General features: G+C 33.0%; 1 protein-coding gene across 1 annotated transcript in view; it reads left to right on the top strand.

Moving 5' to 3' along the window:
• The first annotated feature begins 1,125 nt into the window (after positions 1 to 1,125).
• LOTGIDRAFT_186132 (hypothetical protein) overlaps positions 1,126 to 19,993 on the top strand; it is a 33,707-nt gene continuing 14,839 nt past the window's right edge. Inside the window, exon 1 of the mRNA XM_009049684.1 lies at positions 1,126 to 1,263. Coding sequence (XP_009047932.1) covers positions 1,162 to 1,263 — 102 coding nt within the window. The 5' untranslated portion in view covers positions 1,126 to 1,161. The remainder of the gene's footprint in view (positions 1,264 to 19,993) is intronic.

The following is a 19,993-nucleotide window of genomic DNA, read 5'->3' as shown; positions in this document are numbered from 1 at the left end:
AAAAAAAATATAGAAAGAAATAGCAGTACTAGTATTCTCTATATCAGACATAAATGAACTGAATATTTAAAGTCCACGAAAAAAAATTCAAATTTATTCTAATGTTCGATTTATACTGGGAGATTACTGAGATTAGAACGCAAAGGTGTCATTCAAATCCTAGCATATTAATATCGACTTATTACATTCCTTCGGGAGTTTTTTACCGACTTACTAGACCGACTTAACAGCTGTTACCTGCCAACTTTTATTATTTCACTACAAAATATGTTTTCTACTTTAAACTCTATGGTACCTTTACAAAGATGTAAGTGCTTGCGCGCACGTGAAGTTCTATAAATACCTTCTCAGTTGTCGTTTGTGAAATGTGAATTTTCGTTATAGTGACGACCGTATGGAGAAATTCTGTGTTTTCGTCTGAAGATTTCATCGTAAGGATCGATATACTTCTGAGTTATCAGTGGACTATCGGGTCTGTTGTTTGAATCAAACTATGGACTCTAAACCTTAACGGGAATCTATACTCGTTTCACTTAATCAACGTTTGACTTTTTTTTCATATTTTGTGTTTAGTGAAGCATAAATTAACTAGACGAGCTTTCTAAGATTATTAAGAAAAATTGCATTTATTTCCTCACGAGTGACTAGTCGGTGTCGGCTTTAAAGAAGGGAGTTATTATATTATTCCAAGGCGATAAGAAGTTAACACCATTAGACGTACAGACACGTTTTCTATGGATTATATTTGCATTCGGTAAGGCTCTCGAATAAATCCGTTTTTTATGATCTAATTGTGATAGTTCTGTGATATTAATCCGCTTGTTGTTAATACTTTTAAGTGACACCAGATTTGTTGTCGCACGATCTTAAATGTGTTCAAACATATTCAATTATTGTGTAAATTATGTGCCGGTGGTAACGTGTTGGTCAATATAACTTATGAAATGGTGGAAATCTCCAAATAATTACCATATTGGCTTACTATAAGTTAGTAGTGTATGTATTTGGAACGACATCATGGTGTTGTGGAAAAATATCAAGGATGTTTACTTTTTAATTTTGACTATTTTTCTATCTGTGGCGTCGTCTACGGAAAATACGAGGCCAGGGAAGAAAATAGACCCTCCTCAACCGGCGGCAAAGACCCTTCATTTTGATATTATGAAGAAAAGCAACTACAATAAGCTTATCAAACCCGCAGCTGGCAAGCAAAATCCTTTAACTGTAAAACTGGGCCTGCGGCTGTCCCAACTGATCGATGTGGTGAGTACTAATTAATTTGTTTTCATATCTTCGTTTCTATCATTTAAATGACCCTCTTTATTCACAGCTTATCCACAAATTCAAAAGATATCAAGGCGATTAATCTATGTTATCGTTTCCATTTACTAAAACATGAAATAATCAAAATGCTTAGTATATTTATTCTTCTTTTTATGGATGTTACATAATCAAGGAGTATGCTTCTTTTCCAACTCAACTTAATAGAATAGGATTATCACAAAATTGTGTAAAAATCCATTAAAATGTTCAATGTGTTCATTAAGGGGTCGGAAATGATTTAAAAATCCTCGTAAACAATCCATTTGTTATCAAAATTCGATAATGTTGAATGCAATATTATTATTACTAAAGCATTAAAAAAAGGATATGCATAGCTTTAAATGAAATAGAGTTATAAAATGTGTAGCTATTAGTTTTGTCACATCATCAAAAAGTTTGTACATGTTTGTTACTGTAATTATTACCGAACACATAACTTTGTATGGTGTCTTTTACAAATAGAGAATATGATATGTTTCTTCCAATTCATATTTGTGTATTTTCAATCTATTGGATCTTTTACAGATATTCCTTAAAACATGCCGAAAGGTTCTATCAGTAATGTCTTATAGCAAAACACAGTTTAGCATAAATAATTCTTATTTTCTTCTATTTTTCTATTATTGACTTTCCTACTTCCATATGACCTCCAAGAGCGAAGTCCTAATGAAGACTGATTTTGAATGATTAAGGCTGCCTTATCTTATTGGATTATTTACAAACAATTTAGCACTAATTTGCGGAAATGATGTTGTATTCTTGGAACAAACATTTAATTACACTCAGATTAAATTGAAACACGGTTTGTGAATTCTCCTGGGCAACCCAAAGTCGTAATAGTAAAATTTATTGGATATTGAATATTGAGCTCTTATTATATAGACGATCTTTTCCTTTTTCTCATGAAACAGTATGGATTCCATTACATGAATTATGCCTAATTCTATTTTGAATATGCAGCAAGTTCATATTATGTAAATAATGAAACCAAAAGAAAAACATATCACGAAGTAAATAAACTCATGATAACATACTTCAATCATTAGTAATGTTATACATGTTTGCATTGATTTCGAATATGCATGAGACAAGGTAGTAAAGTTTTGCATACTGTTAAAATAATTTAAGAATTGTCTCAAGGCTGATATTAAAATCACTGTCATTAATAATACAATCATATAGATGCTAGGTTGAAATAATATAATACTGTTATTGATTTCATCATTTTGGTGCTAGGTTAAATTAAAATATACTACTGTCTTTCATACAATCATATAGATGCTAGGTTGAAATAATATAATACTGTTATTGATTTCATCATTTTGGTGCTAGGTTAAATTAAAATATACTACTGTCTTTCATACAATCATATAGATGCTAGGTTGAAATAAGATATTACTGTTATTGATTTCATCATTTTGATGCTAGGTTAAATTAAAATAATACCATCAATTTAATGTTGGGTTAATTGAAAATATTACAGATACCATTTTGATGCTCAGTTATAAAATACTGTTATTTGTACCATATTAAGTTCAATTAACACTGTTATTAATCTTATCATTTTGATGCTAGGTTGAATTCAAATATCACTGTTATTAATACTATCATTTTGATGCTAGGTTAAATTCAAATATCACTGTTATTAAAACTATCATTTTGATGCTAGGTTAAATTCAAATATCACTGTTGTTCATACAATGATATCGATGTCACATTTAGATAAAATATAACTGTTCTTCATTTTTTTTTATGTCGTACCATATTAAATTCATATTATAGTCGGTCTGATGAGCAATAAACCCAGAAGGTCTGCCACAGGATATGCATATTTTACAGTTTGAAACAGCTGGAAATGTATAAAAAGTGCAGAATAATCTTCAGTGTACACATGTTGTAAACCACCATTTTATTTATAATATTTTGCAGCAATATCTTCAAAATATCATCGATATATAATGTAATCTTTCAAACATTATTCCTACAAGTCTCATATCTACACACCTGATTTGAGCTTGAAAAGATGATTAACATGACTTGAAAAATGATTTAAAACTTAAGCAATTTTTAGTACAAAAAATACTTTCATTAAAACTTGTAATCCCTTTAGAGAAGGAGTACATTTTACTATACAATTGTTATAAAGGTTCAATCTGTTTCATAGCCACGTGACGTATCCAAAGAAAAGTGTGTGGATCAAATTTATTGAGTATAGTTATATCAAATTCATTATAACCTTTATAGCAGGTTTATTTTTGTAACAATAAATCAAGATTTATGCCCTTGATCATTCAATGGAAGTAACTTGGTATAATCCAACAGGTCATAAAAGACAATCCGAAGAGTTAGTTTTCAATAAAAGTTGCTTGGAGAAAGTGAATTTTAAACCATGGCAGTAAATTTGTGGTATGATCAAGTTGAACGTAACTGATAACCCATCTAACTAATTGCCAATTACAATTCCAGGTTTCATATATATGTACACTGTACCTACTGAACTGTAGTGTGCTCCCTTAAGCAAATCATTAATGCAATATGTACATAAGCTTCTGGTGTATTGTATATCATCATAAAGTGAGCATCAGCTTACAACTTTGAGCCAATATTTAAATAATGAATGGTCTGCTTAACATCTCAGTCCCTGTAACCAAAACGATTCATCCTTAATAAATTGAAATTATGTCTCATATACGGAAGTACTTGAGCCATAAATTTAATAATACGTCGGGCTTTGCTAATAATATAAAGCAATATTGAGACATTCCCGAGGCAACATTGGTTTTATTGTTCTTATTGATTCCATAACGAATACTAACCGGCTGTTTATGAGACCACCTAAAGTCCAATACCGTAGAATCTGCCATTTAATAGTAGGGTAACCAAATTGCTCAGTCTGTATTACCTGCACATCAGTAACCCTAGACATTATTTAGAAAATACATTATTGAATAATAAAATTATCTAAGTTATCAAGTACACTACTTTTTTCATCCTGTTGCGAACCACTTAGATACTTGTTGGACGATCCAAGGTTTAACCCGGTTTCTTCTTGTCGGTGATCAAGGTCGGAGGGGCTGGCATGGAGGGAGAGGTTGTTAGACGTCTAATGTTACTGTGCTGGCAGTCCATTAACCCATTTCAGTGCAGAAAGATAGAGTGTTGACACCCTATTTCATTCAAATATAAAAAGCCGATTTTATGTTTCGGAATTAATACCATAATATAATTAGCGTTGTTGATATTTCCTTAAACAGACTTTTGGGAATTCGTTAAATATGCTAAACGAATAGACTGGTTTTCATGGCATACATTACAAACGTGGATGAATATGATCAATTATTTGTGCCTATCTATTGCTGTTTTTTTTTGTTTATAACTTTGCATTAAAGATAGAGCAATATGGAGTTCATAAAGTAAATGACTTATAGAATCACATTGACAGTTGGCGTTTTTCTCGTCAGAAGTTGGCATAATGACAGAAATATTTTAATGAGTGTTTTGATTGGCACTAGATACATGTTTGAAATGGTAAAATAATTAGATCCTATTCCAAAACGTTTTTAGAAAGCTGTGTCAATATATTTCAGTAGAAACTCTGATAAAATGAGGAATATCTCACTTCAATAGCCACTTAAGAATGTTATCGTTATTTGTAGCAAACTGACAGGCATGTCCTTCTTTTTAAATAGTTGTCGATCATTTTGATAAAAATAATAATTAAAAAAAAACATCGTAATATTATAATAGTAAACTCAAACATCGATGTTAAACTCTACGGCTATGCAAAAACTCGTATATAACAACTTGATTTATTCTAATCGCCTTAATTGAGTCACCAGTGATCGGTGGCTATGTCCATCTTTAATAACCCAAATGAAGAGCAAAAATGAAATGCAATGAATGGAGTTTTACGTCCTAAATAATGAACAAAGCCATTTTTTATTTTTGGATCATACTTATGTCCAGTAAAAGATGCATGACAAAGTTTACATTATGCATCACCTAATCACCTATTACGCTGAAATCAGTCAAAGAATGTGATATTTGTTAGAACAATCTGGTAACCTAGTTGTTACAGAGAATATGTCAGAAAAAGGTGACCAGTTTGTGCACCAAGATATAAACCAAATACTTGATTTAAGAATGATAAAATTTCGTGACATTAATATGATTTATATCTTTTTAATACACAAATATTATATTTCCATTCAAACCTGTAATCCTATTAGAGAAAGCGTAGTATTTTAACAAAGGTAGCTTGCTGAACCTTCTCTCTCGTGTAACCTTTGTAAGTGTACCTATTTTACAGCACAGTCATTTTGATCGAAATCCGGCCGTATTAAATTCGTATATGCAGTTTTAATCGACATACGAATCATTTCCGCTTTGTCAAGGCATAGAAGTTTTTGTTGAAGTGATATTGAAAGCTATATTAACTGTTATGGCAACCATATTCCTCTAAGAAGCTTTACCAAAAACTTTATTCATTCGAATATATTTTATAATAAGTAATAATCCGCGAATTTTCAAGTAATAATACAGTCTGCATATCAATATATTATAAAACCACCCACCGTTAAATAAAACATAAGTAGAATACGTTTATTAGTCGGCCAATATATTGTATCTTCCCACCAAGTATTTCTCTCTGGATAAATATACGAATATAATGGTTTTATCATTTGAAGATAGGAAGATTTAAGAACTCGTGCCAACTCGTACAATGATCAAGTGTTAATTACCTGTATCCTCATAAACAACAAGTATTTTCAAATATTGAGGGTATCTGGTTTCTAGTATTCTGATAAGATTTCAGTGTCAGACAGTAAAAAGAACACTCTCAAAGTAATGGAACACTGCTACTTGCAAGAAACGTTGCCCCTGCATTGTCGCACAGATGTTTTGGCAAGGCTTGTCATTTCAGTAACGCATTGGCACACAATGACACTGCTTGTTTACACATACATAAAATATTGTATATATGTGTAGTGTATATTATATAATATACCTAGAACAAAAAGTTAAGCGCCACCAGATTTTTAACTATTGTTTCGCAAATGAATGCAATTCGCAATCATACTTGATAACAGAGATGTATATATTTGGACCTAATGTTGAAAACAATATGTATTCGTGAAAAAATCAACAACAGGAAGTGGACGATCGTACATTTTATTGTCTTTATAGCCTCAAATGCAAAGTATCTGTTTTCATCAGTCTTTGAATGTCCTGCTGAGGAATTTGATGCCACTCCTGATGCAATGCTGCATCCAACTCCGTTACAGTTTGCACAGGAGGGTCTCTATGACGTACGCGACGTCCCAGAATATACTAAATTAAAGTTAGTGGCGCTTAAATTTTTGTTCTACGTATATATACGTGTCAGCAGTGATTGTGCCGATTTTGTGCTGTGCTCACGCATGGGTTACACAAATGGCGCGCACATGATACGAAAACTTATGCGTGCTATATTTAGGAACATTTAAAAATTTAATCTTTAATCGCCCGAACGGAATTCGTGCAACTGTTAGTGCGACGGTACTGTATGTTTTAAGATGAAAAGGATGTTGTCTAACATGTCTGTTGTTGGAATTCTTTATGTCTACGTTTTCAGTATCTATGTCTACAATGACACCTTACAATCTCGTCTGAAGCATATTACTTGAAGTACAATTTTCTCCACGGCATATGTAGCCTTTTCTCTTTTTCGTAGGGATTTTGGCTGTCGATCCTATCTTCACTCCAAATACAGGAAACTACCTACGTCCTTAACCGGACCAAAACACTGTATATACCCCGTATTAGCATATCCATATCAAGATTACAGTAGCATAATAAAAAAAGTCAAAAAAGTAAAGGGGTAAAGATTATTGCAATCCCTGAACTCGTGTCTGATCATACTTACATCATACATGCAAAATTTGGTTAAAGATGGTTTTCCTTATTTTTAAGTGCCCAAATAAGAAAAATATTTGATTAATTGGTGTTTCTTGTAAATTATCATTTATCCTTTAATCATATCATTATGTTCTTATTGCATGTAATTAAGAGTTTTAATCAATCATAAATGTCCATGTATGTACAGTCTGGATAAACAAAAAAAGACTTTGTGACCTTTTTTATCGGTTACTCTTTGGAATTCTGCTGATAATCTCTTCTAATTTAACTATTTATGAATTAATTATGGACATGTGACACAAACTGGTGTTTTTGCAAGTTATTAGAACACCTCTACTTCCTATTCATAAATATTAACATTTTCACTTTTATAAATGAAAATAAGGTAACCCATCTTTAAGTGATATTTTAAACCTCATCTGTCCACTACTTGTAAGTTGCTTTAGATCGTAGGAATGTCATGGGTGAATTTTTTCAGTAACAGTTTTTATTGGGAAACCTTACGTACAGTTTAAGTCTTTAACCTTGCCTTAATGTGATTATTTCCTGAGTTTTAGTGAAAAAGAATCAAGAATGAGCAATTATGCTGTTTGTTTTATACCACAGTTGCGTGTTGGTTGTGATTTTCTTTCTTATAGACGTCTCTATAACGTATGCCTTCTCTATTCAAAAGCAATAAACCCAGACTGGTCTAGTTGTATATACAAGGGCATGTAAAAGATGCTTGATAGACTGGACATTATTCTAGAATTATTGATTAACCTCCGACAACTGGTGTCATTGATTCTTAATTTCGATGCATAATTCCTTGCTGTCGGCAGGTCAATAGGCCAATTCCTTACAATAAATGAGTTATCAATCCGATACCACTGAGCCTGATGGTTTCTGCCTCATTTGCATGTTACTAACTGAAGCTATTTCCGTTTCTAAGAGTATGAAATTATTCCCTGTTCTGTTGTTTGGCTCTTACTATAAAGGCGAGAGAGAAGATAATTATTTTTTTTCTGTTTCATTACTTTAAACTTCTCAGTATGCTGTAGACTTATTTCTTCAAAACAACATAACAGAATTACCTATTGACAATGCCGTTTTCTTCAGCGGTACAGAATCCAAAATATGAATTGAATTTTGTTGTAGTGATTTTTAACTTGCTGCATTAGACCGCCAATCCGAAAGTGAGCACCTATAGATTCCCAAGGGCCATACCTTCAAAAAGCAGATTTTTTTTAAGAAGCAACTAAAAACACCTTCATCAGATGGCTAAATTTCAGCTGATTTTGTGTTTACGTCAGTTTTTTACTAGTTAATAGAAGACTACAGGACACTATCACGCTGTAGTATTTGTCTACACCGCCTTTTGTCAATTTTACAAGATAAAGGAGACCAGTAACTCATTATTACAGGATAAGTCTACTTAATTCTATTTTATTAGCAATATAAATAAGATGTGTACAGAAACAGCAAGTGGTTGTTAGAAGATGAAATTAATGTGTGATTTATAAGTAATTTGTAGTCTTACGGCTCTCATATTAGCATTTCTATTAGTAAACGATACGATGTTATGTTCTTCACTTGTCTTCACGGCTATTGCTTCCTAATCTTAAGCTACGCACATAAATTGCCCTATTGTAAGGTATTTTTGCATCATGCGATCGTTTTGGAAATCAGGCGAAACAATACGTAAAGCGAATCTTCTTATCTCCGTTGACCATTGGTATGTCATCCTGAATGGAAGTGTCAAATGAAGAAAAAGTATTTCTACATTTTGGTAGACGGCCAATGTGCTTCATGCTGTGGAAACTCGCCAGTTTCTTACCGAAAGGTCAAGATGTTCTAGCAAAATGGCTCTCACCGCCAAGCAATGTGCAATGAATCTTCTTGGAAAAAGTTGGACGTTAAACTTAATTTCATTCATCGAGTTCATCCAACAGTGCCAATGACGGATCATCATGGACAAATAGACGAGGATGTTGAAGTGGTTTGGATCGATGATATTGGACATGTAGCAACGCGATTGAAAAATCAAAAATCATCGTTAACCTGGTTGAGTGCAATCTTCCAAATCCGCAATCGTTGCAATATCACAAATTTTTCACTGGACTAATTAAATGATAGCTATTTTGTTTTTGCAATATGGAGCCAAGTTAGATGAAAATGATTACCGTTAGTATGTCTTTAATTTTGCAATTATACCAGACGCTGTTTATCAAACTGAGAACATATTGATGTAATCATAGATATGATTGAATTAGATTTTATATGATCAATTTGATCTTATTTAATTTATCAAGGTAAAATTCTACAAAGTTTATATTTCAACATATTTTGATTAACAGACATGGGATGTGGAAGCATATAGACCAAGTTTCGGGTCTGACTATGTAGCTGTATCTTCTCTAGATGTTGTTGCATAGGTCGTAATTAATCATATACACCGCATGGGATACCCCCTACAGTGCTTGTTGCAGTGTACACGTTTTTAGAAGCTAGAGCTCAAAGCAAATATGTTTAAGAGTAACCTAGAAACAGTCTAGTCCAGTGGCATATCTATATTGTATAGTGGGCATAAGGGTGGCCTGCACAGTACTTGCCAGAGCTTAATACTTAAAGATAAACCTCGACGAATTCAGTAGAAACATTGACATTTTTTAGGGATAAATATACCAAATGAACAATAACAAAATATTTCACAAAGTTTTCATCATCATTTTTTATTGAGTTTCCTTTTACAAATAGAAGGGATAATAAAAGTGCATCGTCACGTAGTAACTAAAAATAGTATACTTTGGTGTATTCCCAAGAAAAATAAAGAACTTATTGTCCCAGGTGCACAGAGTACATGATAGTAATTTAATCTCGGTTGTAGATAATTTACTCGTAGAATAGGACAGGAAATATGCATTTTTATAGATATCAATCTAAGACGATAGAAAGAATAACAGATGAGAATGTTTACCATTTTCGCATTCCGCGTACTTTGATGATTCAGTGATAAGTCATAGTTTTGTAGCGTCTTGATTCTTATACTACTAGGTGTATTTCATAAATAAAATTACGTGAATGTGTACAGCATATTACAAGCCAACAAATACACGTAAGAATTCAAACGTAATTGATGTACGCTTGGGCTCTTTTGGCCCCAATAAAGAATGGCAAAGCATTATCATTGAAAAATGAAATTATTTTTGTCTGGACAGTGCATTAGCATTCTCGTTCTCTACTTCCAGACGTCCGAAGACTTGTCATGTGCACAGTATTGTAGCACAGGGGCTTTTTGTCAGCCCTTTCAAGAGACCTTAACAATTGAGTTAAAAATCGTACGAACTGCCAATAAACGGTTGACACAAACAACAGAAAATGCACAAAAAGTTTGTTGAATAGATTCGAAAAGTATTGTTTCACATAGGTATAAACAATTTCAACACAATAAAGTTGTAGTCATTATGCGTTTTTCAAATCACGTTTTTCACAAGCACAAACGTAAAAACAGACTCAGGGGCGACGACCAGTAAACCTTACATATTTACATTACTTCCAATGATCATGCAATATTCCACTGAAACTTTCTTACGTAAAATAGAGACCAAAATCGCAGATAAACACTTCAAATAAATCAAAATATTTCAATCCAAATGAATTGAATGGAAATTCCGTATGGAAGAAAATGTTTCAATTATTCCAGACAGGAAATCGATGTTGAAGACTGGACCCCACACTATCCTGAATACGATATGCCGATTGTGTTTCAACTGTGAAGAGACAGCAAATCAAGTTGCAAATTACCACATCTAAATTCGCCAATACATCAAATCTACTGGTACCGCGGACAGGTTTACGTTGTTTTTCTACACTATTCATAGCAAAATGTTCGCTTTTCTTTACGCTTTATTTCTTCTCTTCTAATCAATAACGTTTTCAATAAAGGTTCCAATTCACAAATGGAATTAAGGGGATTTTTTTTTGATCAAATTTTGTGTGTACAATAAATAAGCAACAATTTTTTTTTCTTGGCAGCGGTGATTTATGGTATTGCGCTGAGAGTTTATTTTAATAGACGTTACATCATGGAATTTACCAAATGTTTGTGAATACCACAGATTTCTCTGGAGAACTGATGTTTGATGTTTCACAAATCAGAGTACAGACTATATATAATTAAGACTATGTCAGACACGCAATTTAACAATGTGTTCACAACAACCACGATCTAAATTGTTTGTTATGCCCCATGTGTAAACAGCTTAAAAGTACAGCGATACATACGTTAAAAAACAATATCCCTTGTCCCTTGACATTTTCTGATACAAGAACTCTTGAGTTAATACATACAGATTCAGAGAGCCCCCGACCTCCTTTCCATCAGGTTGTTCCTTACTGATACCGCGAGAAGATGTCATCTGCAGATTATGTGCTATACTTGTATTTTTTTTTTTATAATATGCAGAAAGGAGTGTACCAATGGCAACAAGGAAATGTATTTACAGATTTGACAAAGTGACCACTCTTACAAGAACTCTTCAATTAGAAAGTACAGAATCAGAATCAAATTTCCACATTTGGTAAAATAAATGAAGTAATTCTTGTCAAAGTTGATAATAAGACAAAGTAAATAGTAGAGGAATAGAACTAATTAGGTGATATAATTGATTAAAACCTTTCATGGAATGCCAACACAGATTATGCCTAATCATAACACAGACGGCGTCAAGTAACCCCGTCTCCATTAGCTTAATGATAGGTGGAGGCAACCGGCGTATAACTTTGGTCATATTCTAATATTCCTGTAAAAGCTTCAAGTGCCAGTGGTCTGGATTGGGCCATCTATGTTCTATAGCATGTTCGTATAAAAGGAATCTCGAACGATGTAGATTTTTTTTTTAAAAACAAAAGGGTATTCTAACCTAATCTGTCTTGGGCAAAATATCTGCAATGTTAGTGTCGTCAATGTTTATCAGACCAATCAGAAACGCAAAAGTCGGACGCTAAACTTCATTTCATTTCTTATATAATGAAAAAAATATCTAAACTACACAAGGTTCTTCTATTAAGTTTATATTCAACGCCTCCAGTTTCATTTAAAACGTCATAACTCTCCCATATAATAGACCTCCTTCATATTAGGGACCCAATATGCCATAAAATCGAGCTAGTTTGCAGTGATTTTAACATCGTTGAAATGGTAAGATGGAGACTCCGTTCTCTTCGATTTCAGCATTACCATCATGTATTTAAATGTGGTGAACAATGATCCATTCTCCGGTTCCCTTCGTCACAGGAAGTAACATGTTATTCAAACCTGTCGTCTTGATTTCCAAATTGGTCGTAATTGAGACTAATGGGTTCGTTTTCCATTAGCAGACAGTTCTTTGATTACACTTGCAATTTGGACGACATTTTTTCAATATGTCGTCATTTAATATTATTGAATCGAGCTTTCGGTGATGGAATGCATTTGAAATTTCTTTTGCATTAACATCCACTAGTCAATTGTGCAAGTAAGACAGATGCCTTCCTTTCCATTAGAGGAACTGACAAGTCATGTCAATATAATTATTTTTCTTTTTGACCTTTCACGTGAAGATTTTGTTTTTATTCTCGAAAGATACGGGGTGAGGTTTGGCATTTGAACGTTCATCAACAAAATCAATCTTTAATGATGGAGCAGTTTTCAAGAGCCTTGATGATGAAACTGGATCAATATGTCATCCGTCACTTTTATTCAATTACTAATACCTACAAAACCAAGAGTTCAGGATAATCACCAAGAACAGATTTGTATCCAAGTAGAAAAAGGACACGGAGAATATGTCATTGAGTGTTACGCTTTATCACTTTCTATCAAACGAGTTCAGTATTGTTTTATGACGAGTTGCATATTAAATAGTTAAATAGTATTAGATTTTCTCTTACACGCTTCAGATTAGGTGGAATGATAAATCAAAGAAACACCAAAAGCTTATTTTTATAATTTATTTTTCTCAATGTCCATGACCATAGCTTGTTTTTTTTCGTTCGCAGTGAAAAGTATCCTCCCGCGGCGAATCTTTGGGTTTCGGGCTTGGAAGATCAAGAAACATTCTAATAAAAATTCAACTCGCAAGAGAGGCCTTAAATTGCAGTTCTTCAAAGTACAGCTGACTATACTTTGCAACGGAATATTTACTGATATATTTCATTACGATTTTATTTCTAATCTTGATATCTTCTTTTTATTTCTTATAAGACTGACATGTAATTAAGTTACCATACTTAATTCTACCTTTTAATAACAATTTTACTTCAGAAATATGAAATTCTTGTTTCCGCTTGTCCGCTTGCATTTATACAGCAAAGCATTTGAAATGCTTGTTTCCGGTTAACGATTTCAATATCGACTCGAATCAATATATGATTAAATGACGATACCACAAATATTTTTAGTTCTAATTAAAGACTGGTCTAGATTACGGTAAATTGAACCCCGATAGAATTAGTCTGCCTGGAAAGATGAATAGGTACTGTTTTTGATTGACGGTTTAAACTACAAAAGTAGCAAATTACTTGTTATTCTGTCTATGTTACAAAATAATTTTGTACGCTTTCTTCTTGAGATGGACAATTTTCTCTCAGTTGAAGCCTTTCAGTTAAAAATTGTAAAAAGGCCTATTGATTGTGTTATTTTCTTCACGTACACTTTTTCAAATCATTATAACACTATGTGGTTTTTACATGCTGAGATAACGTCTCGCCAACGATTAACATAGAATATGACTTCAGGTCACGGCTAGGCTTTAAATCTTCTTTGTTCTAAAGGTTTCAGTCATTCATTCGAAACAGACTGAAAATGTGTTTATCGATGTTCCTTTCCATCACCTAACGAGACCATGGTTTTTTGTCGTATTGTGATTGAGAAATGTTCAAATGAACTTCCCTTATAAGACCTTTTTTCAACCTAACTAACAACGGTTAAATTGTTTTCATGAATTATGTTGGATTTGCATCCCATAAAATTGCGCCTCAAACCCCATTGTGTCGCAACTTAGATGCCACTTCTAATAGGATATTAAATTATTCATGAAACAAAAATACGTCTTAGTGCTCAAAAATAAGAATAGTTGAAATAGTGTTTTCCAGTAATTAACTGATCAACAAATGGACTTTTCCATTAAGAGTCGCTCATTTAGACGTCGTACCATCAGATGATTAAGATACACTATAGTACAAATCCCGTCTGAAAGTATGTTGATCTGAGACTTAATTCTGAAATCTTATATTGACCTAGAACGATCTCCTGATAAACAGGGGATTAAAGCGTGGAGATTATAATCTGCACTTTTATTGTCAGTGAAAGCTTCTTCAACATGGTCATATTTTTAACCGTCAAAACTAATTTGCATTGTTACGTTCGTTGGTGTATGAGTACTTATGTTTATGATAATTGGTTGAAAGGATCTACAGATCGTCTTACAGTTTTAATACTGCAATTCTAAAATCTGAGAAAAAAGGAATAAAACATCTTTTTTAAAGATGGGTCCCTTTATTTTCATTTATGAAAATCCTAATACTTATATGAATAGAAAGCAGAGTTGTTCTAATGACTTTTAAGAATACCAGTTTGTTGATAAATTCCATCGGCTACTCCTTGGCCACAACACATGGCATTGGTTTTTTCTTGGATTATAAATTTTCGCCCTTATCATTTTTTTTAAAGATGGTATCTCATGGTGGATGTTTTCAAATTTTTTATTTCATCGAAATATCATTGACTATCGTTCTTTAAATCGCAGATCAATTTTCCACCTCCAGACCCAGATATTTATCTCGGTAAATCCATCGTCAAAGATAAATGTACCCCTGGGACGTTTGCTTAAAATAACTCTGAGTTTATCAAACAAATTAACTATGATGTCAATTCAGAAATTAACCACATTTGGTGAGGTCTGTTTTGATTTATTTGCTCTCTATTAGTGTCAAGATTTGTAGAAATATACTTGAATGAAAAATTAATATGGGTCAGTAGATTTCTAAAGGCTCTTGTTCCTAGCTTCCATAATTCATTTTCTTCCAGCTATTTGTGATTTATTACGTTAGTTAATGTAGATCGCAATAAAAGGGATTGTTAATATGGTGCCGAATATATTTGACCCTTCCAGTGTTCTGGCATCTTTGAATGTAAATACGCATCATTATTTCGCTGATTTTTGTACAAAGTGAGGATATGAGGAAAAGTTGCTTCTTGACATTGACACACAAGAATCGATGTCTTGTACAAATATCATGGAAATAAATCTATCGATAAAGACGGGTACTTGATTATTTTACAATATGAATACAGTTTTATAACGAATCCGTTTAGACCAACTTTGCTTACTTTTTCTTCATTTACTGCTTACCCAGACCATTTTTCAGGGAAAGTAAATATGGCGGATATCCTATCTCCGTCTAGCTATTTGATTGATAAGAATTGGAAGCACTTGATTGTTCTGTCCATCTCCTCTCGACCATAAATTAGAAGCGGACGCCATTGTTTGGGAAATTGACATTTCTTATTCATATATCTTATTCATTGTGGAAGCGTATAGATTAACTCTTGGATACAGTTATGTCGCTGAAATTGATGTAGAACTTGTGTACTCAGTGGCTGAAACATATGGACTGGTCTTGGTTGTTTAGACTGGTAACCACACTCAAGCGAGATATGTGTTACAGTAGACGCTGTCGCCTTGTAAGTTTCAATTGAGAAATATTTGTGATAACATTGAGACCTTGAATAATTTTATGACATAAAAATATAGAGATATACTTCTAATTGACTCTTTCAAATACATCAAAAAAAATAAGAAAACAAATGGTTTTACCAACTTCGCGGCGAAATTTCCAACCTTCATATAAGCGTGTCTCCTTTATTTTGAAATTAACAAAGATTTTGGGTCTTTTCATTATAGTCAATATTGTACAAGTTATGAAGCTGATCCCACATTGGCTATATGTGGGAAAATACAGGTGAACGCAACTATTACAATGTATATCAAAGGTTATCCCAAAGGTGATCATACATTTGACAAACGCTGGTCGAAATTATGTTATCTGGCTTTCCGTGTAATTATATTTGGATGTCGAGGGGATTAAATACAAATGATACAACACAGAAGATATTAGCGTCTTTTTACGCTGTCCGATATTTTAAAGTGACATATTCGCCATTTTCGAGGGTTGATTTGGGTCTTGAATATAATATGTAGTCTTCAGAAATACTAATAATGTACAAAAATCGCACAGTCCGTTTAAAATACCTCAAACTTGGAATTTCACTTTCTATTTCTATATACATTGTATACATGGAAAAATATCTATAACATTCAAACGGAGATAATTCTGGACACATAAGGATTTGAAGGCTAAAATTTCGACGGTGAGCTGTGAACACTATTACTGATAAGCTTAGCTAAAAACAATCCCGTTTCTAAGACTAAGTGGTACAGTGGTCAAACGGATGGCGAACCTCTAACTTTAAGGAAATATTTTAGCATCCCTCCTGCAAGATGTGCACAGATGATCCTACATGATCGATATGCAATTATATAAACGTCTTTAAAATGTTCTCAAATTTCTCACTTGGCTTAACAGTCAAACTTAACAAAGCTAAACTAGCAGTGGTAATCAATGTTCAACATCCACCGGGACTGAACTCGCAATTTTCATCATTCCTAAAACATCGTTTGTGTTTCTGTTGCGTGTTTGAATTTGTTCAGGGTAAAGTTGAGAATTCAGTAAGGGTTTATTACACAATTTGTTTTTATCAAATACAATTGTAACGATCACGTTTGAAATTGATATAAAAAGGTATACATACATATTCTTTCATTTTTTAAGAGGAAATTCAAGTTTCTGAAAATCTATAGTTAGATAAGACATGCTTCTCTTCTTCAATTTCATATTGTACACATCCTGTGGCATTCGTTTTCCCCATTCAAAAGATAAGACCCTGTCAGTCCCTTTGACCTACTACATCGCCGACGTTAACTTGAATTGAAACTAGAGCACTAGGTTAGCGAGCAAAGCACCCTACCTTCCATTAAAGGTTATAGGTTATTTGTTTGATTCTATTTCGTGTTTTAAATTAAGATATAGTGTTTGGTACGTTGACGAGAAATATACATTGGAATTATAAATTGTGGTTTGGGGCCGTCATGCCTTTTGATCTGTTTTGATGGTCTTCTATGACCACACCTTCCGTCTGTTTTGTTGTTCATGGGTATGGTTCTTATACCTCTTTAAGTATGCATTATTGTGTTATTGGTTGCTTTTCAAAAATTCTGTAGCACAAACAGATCATGAAAATTCCCAACATAAGATAGAACAAAACAAACAAAAGGATCGTATTGCAATCAGGTGAACTATGTATTTATTTAAACACACAGTGTAAAGATAAGAACAATGAATCAACATTTTTATGGAAATAAGGTTCCATATCTGATGGGAGAAAAATACATATTATGAGATATGTCCCATTTATATGATAATATAACTTCTTATAATTGTATATTATCCTTTGCGATCATTTGACCGTAGTGGGTAATTCCAACTCGATTATCTGTTCTCTTTTAATAACAATATTGTCTTTATCAAAACTAATACATTTTTTCCGTGTGGATACCATAGTGTGAGTTGTCATATAAGCAGTCCGCATATTCCTTTTGAGAAACATTTGTTTAACAGGTGCACCATTATTTTTTACCAATCATACCTTAGTCTGAGAAACGGGGATTTTTTTTAGCTATGCCAATAACCGCGTTTGAATGTTAAAATGGCGACTCGTCATTTTAAGATACTCTGTGATATATAGAAAAGACATCCAAAATGGCGTATCTGTCCCTATAATGGACATTCGAAACTTGCCATAACGACACTTAACTGACTTATAAGAGCTCAAGACAGATCAATAATATAATACAACCGAGATACCCACAAATTCTATACAAAATATTGTGCATACTGCTGTACTTTCGTATCAACAGTTTTAAAGATATCCGGGCGAAAACAGGAGATACGGTGACTCATGTGTGCTTTTATTATTTAAAAAAGTTGAGACGAATACGACTAAATCATTACATTCAGGTATATATTTCATATTTGAGCTGCACAAGTTACACTGCATACGAAAAATTATTTTGTTCGATCTCACAATGATTTTGTAACAAAAGTACAAAGGACATTGTATGAATGTTTTTTTTTATATTTGGATGACCACTCTATGAAATCACAAAATATAGTTCTTATATTGCCAATTCAAAGTTTTGTTATAACAATTAATATGATATGACAATACTTCTGATAAGCTTATCCTTCAATCGTAATGGATGTTTTCCTGCATAACAATTATTTGTATACAGATATATATCAAGATGTATAATATCTGCATGGTTATTACCATGTTTTTGTCCTTGGGGATATTCAGATAAAATATTCGAAAGAACTTCATTTGGAGCAGAATTCAGAACATGACGCTTCTAGCATTTTGAATCTTTAAATACACAAAAAACATTGGGGATGCTCAAGGCAATTGAGCGAAATGCTATAATCAACATAATTTTGCTTCATCTCGTCAAAGATATATATTTTGTTTTCATGAGCCTCTGGAACTCTATTCTAACTTTCCTCTAAAACAGTATCCTTCTCATTAGGTTTTTATGAATCTAAATTGACTCTGGGAGACTAGAATAAGTCAATTGCTAATATCTATAATCAACGGCGGTATATCGTCCACCATACAATATTGTCTTTAAGACTTCATTTCCACTCCACGATATTCAAATTACTCGTAATCACTTTAGATTTATAGTAGAAAAACTGTCCCAGAGAGGAATTTACTGAGCTAATTAAAGAAACTTAAATTACGTGAATAATCAAAGCGAATGTGTAACGACTGAAAAAGCCTCGGGATAAACCTCGAAATCATTAGCTTCAACCGACTCATCGATCAGAGAAAAAAAGATAAAATTTCTCATTGATCACGCATTTAATGGGTGCTGTGAAATGTCCCCAAAGCTTCGTAACACATGCTACACGTACATTAGAGTGAATGGAAATTGACTACCAGTATTTGTATGGATATGTGGTTGTTTAAATTAAAGATTTGGTTCATAGACATTAAACTTAAATTGGAAAACTAAACAGAGAATTGACAAGTTGGAAGCCTCCATTAATTTGATATGCGTTTCGAACTTATTTAAATTTTCTATAATTGTGTGTACTCTGTCTGTTTGTTAAAGACCTGCCATTTGTAAGTTCTTTCAGGGTATCTTTTCTGTAAATTATATCGGTTAAAGTTTTCTGTTTAAGTGTCCGATTACGAGATTGTTTTGTCGACTCAGCAAAAGAATTTGAGGTAAATGAATATCCTGATACTTCGAGCATAATTTGGATGTTACCATTGCATTTTGTAGTCAGACACCAGTGAGTGTTATTGGGCAAACGAATATGTTTAGTACTCTACTCTTAGAGAACCGACATCGGAAAAGTCCTTTCAAATAATATGACGTTTTGATCAGAAATTGTTTTTTTATCCATAATCTAAATTACTTGTCTCAAGCTGGCTCCAGGCAAGTCTCGAGAGCATTGGCGTTGATATCAGAAAATTTCCTTGACCAACCCAGCAGATGGAACCCTCGACAAGTATTGGCATAAATATATAGCATTCGAACTCGCTCCTGACAGGCAGTGTGCAAAAGGTTCGACTTTATTTGGGTGGTTTGAATACCCATGTAGACGTAATTAAAACATTTCCATTTTT

Source organism: Lottia gigantea (genome assembly GCF_000327385.1).
Source record: "Lottia gigantea unplaced genomic scaffold LOTGIsca_14, whole genome shotgun sequence".
Taxonomy (NCBI): domain Eukaryota; kingdom Metazoa; phylum Mollusca; class Gastropoda; family Lottiidae; genus Lottia; species Lottia gigantea.
Note: the sequence above shows the minus strand (reverse complement) of the source record. Positions and strands in the feature narration are given on the sequence as shown.